We start from the raw sequence: 8227 nt of genomic DNA, 5'->3' as shown, positions 1-8227 counted from the left end.
AAAAAGAACATTAATCTAGGCGCCCGATCTCCAGCTAATCGTAGACTAGCCTACGAAACTGTCTACAGTTGCCGGTAAGGTTAGTCTGATCTCGTTAGTATTTGTTTACTTAATTGAGGATATGAACGCCCTTATAAACAATTGCCTTCAGTTTTGTTGCACTCAGTCGTTTCTGTGCAACGTTTCATATGAATGAGTTTCTGTGCAACGTTTAATTTGAATGAGTTTAAGCCTCATTAAGCGTCAGGCTTTGGGGTTGCAATCTTTGTTCTGTTAGCACAGCCCTAGGCCTAGTAGGAAAGTCGGACTACGTGAGGTTCATCCGTTCCGTGTTCCTCATTTAATTAGGTCAGTAGGGAGAGCATGAAGTAATTTCTACATTGTTAAAGACTTCATTGACATTTTAGACCGAGACGTTCAAGAAAATTTTCACCTCCAGCTCAGTAGCCTAAATGGCGCGTCTCATGTGACGAACCATGTATACAATTTGAATGCCCCTCATATATGCGCAAGCAATGGTAAATCCTTTACTGGGGCGACGACAGTCTAGTAATTACTGACATTTTCCCAAATCTCGTTTAGGTCTTCATTCCCACAGAATTTGTGTCTTTCCTAAACGACTAAAGGAACTTTCGTGATATTAACTCTCCGTAAGACGTTACTGCATATACCAGGCATCACAAGGGTGATCAATATCAACGCCGGATAATGTTCGTTTCCGGTATATTATTTCCTTGCTAACATACAGGAGGCTATTGTTTTTTCCTGGTCCCTCTTCAGCGAAAGTGCTCAGTGGACTCGATTCGTGACTTGTGTTCTATATGCAATAATGTGCACACTTTCGAATAGTCGTACGGCATACTCCATGTTAACTCTCAAATCCACACTGTCCCAACACTCAGAAAATAATTTTATTTTCTCTTTTAAAAGACTTGATATTTTCACTTCTGATATCAGTGGGATCTTATTGTAGAATCTCGGGCTTGCAGATCTGAAGGCTGTAAAACCATTTGTGTGCTGATTTTAACTGGTGAGAGATGTATGAAAATCTTGAAATAGGTGTAGCAAAGTATGCAGGCTAGCCATCCCCCAGTCTTTAGTTCGCAAGATCTAAACTGTTGCTGTTATAAGTACGAAATGTCTTTTATATGCATACAGGCTGTAAAAAAAGTGAATTCCAAGTCTGAGTACGAAATTTCTATAAAACTGAGTTTGTCATTCTCATGAGAAACTGACAGGTAAATAAATTAGGTAACTCAAAGAGTCTGGTGCTGATTTGTTTTTAATGAATGCATATTGCTTATTATAAATATGGTTATCATCCAAGTTTGTAATATTAATCACTAATTAATTCCATCCCAGGTTCATATCAGTGATAGTAGTCAATGAAATTTTAACATAAGTTATTTAACTAGACAAAGTGCTCTGCAACACGTGAGAAAATATCAAATTCAACTGGCTTTTGAAATTTTATCTGAATACAGGAGCTTAATTTTTATCAACCGCTGGAAGTAGTTAGACATCACTTTGACACTGATGGTGCAGTCTGCCAACAAACGCATATAGTTAAAATAATGCGCTGGGAACGACAACCGACATATGTAGCTTTTGTTGCTGTTATTTGCGGATGAGTTTGACACCACGACGCTAGAAAATGATGGACATGTTCACATCAGCTTCAGTGATTTAACAAGGCTGTTTCCCGTTTTGACTCCTCGATGGATGGCCAATTTCGTGACTCATTTGGAGTTATTATTATTTATTATTATTATTATTATTATTATTATTATTATTATTATTAAAATAGTTTAACTAGACCGGTGAGCTGATTAACGGCGTCAGTGACCTAGATGTTGTAACGCCAATTTTAGTAACCATAAATCAATCACTTGGTCACTCATTCATGAAGACAAAAGTCCTTTGACTATGAGGTAACGTATGTATGCTTGTTGATTGCCATTATATAGTCTTTTTTTCAGGGTGCCTTTGGGGTGTAGCTAATACCAGTGGTAAATTTAAGTTTTGATAACAGTAGCCTGTTATATGATCGCCTTCAGGATCACGTAACGCCAGTGACTCCAAATATCAAAAATAAAGAAGGAATAATCACAATTACAGCATGACTTGTTTGCTTATAAGTGTACAGTTTGCTCCGCATAATTCAGCAACAAATGGAGTCAGCACAAGACTAGCTACAGATGAGTCTGTTTATGAGCCAAGATGGTTTTCAAGTCCACAAATTTCGAGTCCCAAGTTGTACAATCGGTCCACATTTGATATAAAGAGGACTGAAAATATGAAGTCTTTCAAGAAAAAAATTAGTCTTATTTTTCGTATTGTTATGATATAGATTTGAAAGTGAACATGGAGTACTTCGTATAAGTCTTTGAATGTCTTAGCTAAAGTATGAGCGTTTCAGGTGAACTTTCCTATATAGTGCCCTCAGCGGAGTGGGACCAGGTAAGACTACTCAAAGTATCCCAACACGAATTTACTTAACTACACTTCACAGCCATAAAAAAAAATTATATTTCAGAATGCATATAGAGCTATCTAATGTTGGTTAAAAGTAAAACGAACTTTTCATCTATTCCCTGTAATGTTCGTAATTTTCACGAACGAAAGGGTTTGTAAATATTCACTGGGTATATTGTTAGATAATGCTACTGGGGTCTTTGACATTCTCGGCAATGTCGTGTAACCAACCTCATACCACGAATTTTGATTTACTTTTACTCGATAATGCATATTGCTTTAAAGTATTTTAAGTCTTCAAATATACAAAAAATGGGACTTAGTAACTGTGTAAATACGATGTTTGCTCATTTGTGTAGGAAGATCATTGAGGAAATGAAGTAATTTAAAGACGGCGTCATAACTTTCGATGCATCGAAGCTGGTTTGCAACAAATATCGCAAGTTTTTTGAAGTGTTAACCACAAATACTTTGTCTCTAAAGTGATTTATGGTAGTATCTATTAACTCAGTCATTCCTTCATTATTGGGATATTTTATGTTATACAGGAAGGCTTACATTAGTCTTTTAAATGTTTAAATTTATAGTTTATAAACTTAGATTTAGTCGCATGCAGAAGGTGATGGTGCTCGGTTTTGAAGGGATAAAAGGCAAGTACCGTCAGAGCAGTGGTTCTCAACCTTTTTCATTACCACGCCCCCTCTAAGAGCTGGGCCTTCCCTCCACGCCCCCCTTGCATCTATGAGTAAAATTCCTTCCCAGATAGGAGGAAAATAAAAAAAAAGAAAGAGAAGGAGTTTCGAGTGACGGGGAGGTAAATAATTACAAAATAATGGTAAGCCTAGCGAGTCTAACTAGAGTGGTAGATTATAGGAAACTAACGTTATAAGGCAATACGTTTGCATATTTTATATAAACTTCTGAATATTAGTTCCTCACTCTTGTTCAGAAAATAACGAATATAATTCTAGAATTTTAAAATTTTCCCTAGGCCTCGCGCCTCCCCTGGAAATTGCTGACGCCCCCCAGGTTGAGAACCACCGCGTTAGAGTCTTTGAATGTGATGGTGTGATGCTTACTGCTTGTATGCGTTTTAAGGAAGAAGTGCTTTTGAATTGATAAAGGTACCGAATTAAAAAAAAATAATTCATAAACAAACAGAGAATATGACTCAAAGGCAGATTTGTTGAATACTGTATAGGCCTATGTGTTTAAAGTGGCGAAGTATTTGCCCAGCACGTCTTCCAACATGTCCTTAAGTAATACGCAAGCCAAAGGATTTTTTCGTGGAGTAGGTCATAAAAAGCAGAGCCAGAGTTATTTTTAATCACTTTTCAACATGGAATCAGAGGCGTTAGAACCAACGAAGCGGAAAGAACTGCAGAGGAGTTACAGGAAATGGGATTTTCGTGAGCGTCAGAACCGAAGAGTTCGTTTCACTTTGTGATTTGGTCATTAATCCAGTCAACGTAGCAAGAGACTTCTGCGTAGACCCCGGGGTAGCCTGGACGACCGCAGCCGTAACCCCAGGACACGATGCCCGCCAGGTAAGGGGCGCCGGTATCCTGACAAGCCAGGGGTCCACCCGAATCGCCTTCGCAGGCGTCGACGCCTCCGTCGATGACCCCCGCGCAGATCATGCAGCCGTCGATCTCGGTCTCGCCGAAGATCTTCTTGCAGTCTGCGTCGGACATCATGGGGATGGTGGCCTTCTGAAGGATGTCAGATGGGTGCCCCTCCTCTTTGAGCGTCCCCCAGCCGGAGACGACGCAGTCCCCCGTGGCCAGGTGGTCCTTGTCCGGCAGGGCGATCGGCTGGGAGCAGTCGTCGAGCGTGATTGGGGAAGAGAGTCTCAGGAGGGCGATGTCGTTAGCCACGGTCCACTTGTCGTACTTCTCGTGGATTCGGATCTCCTTCAGGATGATGGTCTGCTCTTTGCCCTCGTCCTCGATCAGGTTGTGTTCTCCTGCTACGACCTGAGGAAATAAAAAAAAAAAAAAGCCTAATTATATCCGAATGATTTAGTATCCGACAGCAGTATCAAATTTTCATGTCACTGATCACTTATTACAGTTTAAACAGGCTGGCAGCAGTAATTAATAACCATCAATATATTGTTTACTATTTTACTGGTACTGGTTATGACACGTAATAGTTCCTCGGTGGACGAGTTGGTAGAGTGTTCTCGGCTAGCACTTTGCTAGGCCCGAGTTCGAGTCTCTGGCCAGCCAATGAAGAATAAGAGGAATTTATTTCTGGTGACAGAAATTCATTTCTCGGTATAATGTGGTTCGGATTCCACAATTAAGCTGTAGGTCCCGGTCCCGTTGCTGGGTAACCAATTGGTTCTTCGTGACCACCTGTTCTCTAAAGTTGACCCGACGTGTTGAGGTTTCTTTTGAAATGTTTATTGACCTCATGAGGGGGGTGGGGCGGCAAGTTCCTGACGTCACAGGGAGAGTGAAACGCGACACTGTCAAACTTGGGATGCCGGAGTGAAACTTAGAAAAGAAACTAAAAAAAAAAAAATTGCAGCAAACAGGTGAAAGAATTCACACGAGGAAACATCACAGACGTGATGCTTTTGTAGATGTTCCTCGTGACTGGCAACTTTTGAGGCGAAGAGTAACCTTAATGAGCGGTGATTGTTTTGCCTTAGTTTCACGTGTTCAACACTCTGAAAATCGAAGCCCCCCCTCAGCTTTACCTTAGGTTTTGGTAACTAAGAGGGTCATTACTCTATAAATAAAGTCTAGCTTGGGGGTTACTTCTATAAATAGTCTGGGGGTTACTTCTATAAAGTCTAACTGGGTGTTACTTCTGTAAATAGTCTGAGGGTTATTTCTATAAATAAAATCTAACTGGGGGTTACTTCTATAAATAAAGTCTGACTTGGGGTTACTTCTATAGAAAAAAAAAGTCTAACTGGGTTCGCCTCATCTTAATCTGAACAATTTCATATAGACGACAAGTCTTACAGTTTCTGGTCGATGAAACTGCTCATAGAAGTTTGGTATTAGCCCCCAAAGTGCTCATTATGTAATGGACTCATAGAATTGTTAAGCCAGCTTGAGACATACTTTTTTATTTTGGATCATTGTTAAGGCATGCGTGTGTTTCATTTCATTAGGATATTACGCACTTGAATGGTTTTTCGAAAATCAAAGTGACTTTGAATGTGCTTGTATCCAGTAATAAGTGACTATTTGCTTCTAACTTACCTGAATCAGCATTGAAAGGAGTACTATGGTTAGATTTAGTTTTCTGTAAAAGAAAACTATTGTGCCCGCTTTGTCTGTCTGTCCGCACTTTTTCTGTCCGCCCTCAAATCTTAAAACCTAATGAGGCTAGCGGGCTGCAAATTGGTATGTTGATCATCCACCCTCCAATCATCAAACATACCAAACTGCAGCCCTCTAGCCTCGGTAGTTTTTATTTTATTTAAAGTTAAAGTTAGCCATAATCGTGCATCTGGCCGCCACCGAGCCGTGGTTAGTTTCATGGGCCGCGGCTCACACATCATTATACAGAAACCACCGAAAGATAGATCTATTTTCGGTGGCCTTGATTATACGCTGTACAGAAAACTCGATTGAGCTAGAGATATTTTATGAAAAGTGATTCCCAGGCTCTGAATGAGTTTGTCCATGAGTTTGATCAGGCTGTCACACTGTCATGAAGGATTTTGGTAAAGGTGTGGACTACGGGTTGGTGGTCCATTAGGCTGGTAAGAGGTGCGCCCTGAATAGGTACCCGAAGTGTCGGGGGTTCATGTATACAGCAAAGAGTTCCCTGTTGAAGGTGCTGTACTTCCTCTCAGCTGGGTGTAGTTTTCTGCTGAAGAAGCCGAGGGGCTGCGGCTTCCAGTTGACTGTTGACATCATGAATGTTGTCCATCAGTGTGCCTGCACAGTGTCTCTTTGGTGGAGTAGGGCCTTAGAAAAAAAAAAAGGAAGAGACTGTCAACAGCCTCTGGGCTATGGCCCTTGATTTATGGGGGCTGGAGATAGAGTAGTTGAAGGTGTAAGACCTAAAGGGTGTGAGGACTGCTGTTTTTGGGACATCGTCTTGGTAGACCAGAGCTTGGATGTAGCCCTTCATCAGGTCAAACTTGGAGAGGATTCTTGCCATGTGGAGAGTGGAGGTGATATCTGCCATGTTTGGGAGTAGGTGGTGACCAGGCTCGTGTTTGTAGGTTGAGTCTCCTGCATTCTCCATAGGGGTGCCACGATCTTTCTTATTTTTTCTTTTGTTTTGTATCTGTCTCTTGTTGATGAGGGAGGATTGACTGGAAGGGACCAGTGTCTACCAGTGACTTCCTACCTGAGGCATGGTCAACAATGTCTGAGTCCACTTGTCACTAGGGTGAAAACCATGCTGGTCTAGCGGTCACTCCAGGGTCACCAGTTTATAGGAAAGGTACATACAGGAACCTGGTTTAAAAATGATTTGTTCTCAGAAATTTACCCCTTTTGAATGGGCATTGTGGAATGAAAAATAGTGACAGGCAAATTCATGTCTGGTTGCGGAAGCTGACATTCCTGAGTCAGGTTTTGGCAGCAAAGCTTGTGAAGCTTTACTATCAATACCAGTAAGTGAAGAGTGGACTCACTCTTTTCTGGCATTTCATCAGATGTAATAAGCCAATTTACTTCATTTATTTTACTTCGATCTTGTTCTGATGTCTTGCTTGAGAGATGAACTAGTACGCTTTTGGCAACTGCATGCAAAACCAGATAGAATTAAAACGATCAAAGGTTGTATAGACAACTGACTGATATTTTCAAGTTAAAATAATCAGAAAAATGCACAATACCATTACTATCCATTTTTCTTAAATATCTATCTTTCAAACTAATTTGATCGAAATGGTACTTTGACACAGTGTACAAGACACCTCCTGATAAGTGGTTTTAGTTAGTCGCGTTTGCTCTTGATCGAATTTAAAGGCAAAGTCGGGGCATGAGATGAGGAGTGGGGAAGGGAGAGGGGAATGGGGAGGGGGATGGGGATAAAGGACGTTCGAATGCGTAGTTTGGCGATGCTTGGCAACACCATGTAAGTCAAGAGTAAACGCCTTGACTAAATCCATTTGACAATGCACCATATTACCAAAAATTAGCGGGAGGTGTCTTGTACACTGTGTCAAAGGACCATTTCGATCAAATAATTAGTTTGAAAGATATTTGAGAAAAACTGTGACTCGCGGTCCCTGAAATGGATAGTTGTAGGTTGTTACCCTTTGATGATTATTTAGTCAAGATATTTTTTCCCTTACATTTTAAGCTATGGGGCGTTGGATTATGCAATTTTAAGGTGAATTGCACTAAAGGGCAGTGTACTACCGCCCGATGGGGCCATTCACTTCAAAACCGAATTAAAACTAGAAGGGTAATTTCAAGTTTAGAAGGCCAGACGGGAAGTTTGCCAACCGATAACGAATTTTTGTAGGTTAACAATGATTAAGCATAAAACATTAGTTGACTTTAACATTATAATTTTTAAACGAGAAGTTAGAGACCCTATCAGAAACTCGGGTTTTTCGTGGTATATATTTGCATTAAATGAAAGTAAAAAGTGCGCCGAAGCTTCTTCGGCGCAATCGAGTTTTCTGTACAGCGTATACCACCAAAAATAGATCTATCATTCGGTGGTCTCGGTATAATGCTGGATGAGCCGCGGCCCATGAAACTTGAACCACCGCCCGGTGGTGGCCTCTCCTATGTCGTTGCCAGACGCACCATTATGGGTA

The 8227-nt window shown here is 40.8% G+C and overlaps 1 protein-coding gene across 1 annotated transcript in view; it reads right to left on the bottom strand.

Moving 5' to 3' along the window:
* Positions 1-3786: 3786 nt before the first annotated feature.
* Positions 3787-8227, bottom strand: part of LOC136852317 (trypsin-1-like) — a 9463-nt gene continuing 5022 nt past the window's right edge. Inside the window, exon 3 of the mRNA XM_067126832.1 lies at positions 3787-4451. Coding sequence (XP_066982933.1) covers positions 3912-4451 — 540 coding nt within the window. The 3' untranslated portion in view covers positions 3787-3911. The remainder of the gene's footprint in view (positions 4452-8227) is intronic.

Source organism: Macrobrachium rosenbergii, chromosome 25 (genome assembly GCF_040412425.1).
Source record: "Macrobrachium rosenbergii isolate ZJJX-2024 chromosome 25, ASM4041242v1, whole genome shotgun sequence".
In the NCBI taxonomy this organism is placed as follows: domain Eukaryota; kingdom Metazoa; phylum Arthropoda; class Malacostraca; order Decapoda; family Palaemonidae; genus Macrobrachium; species Macrobrachium rosenbergii.
Note: the sequence above shows the minus strand (reverse complement) of the source record. Positions and strands in the feature narration are given on the sequence as shown.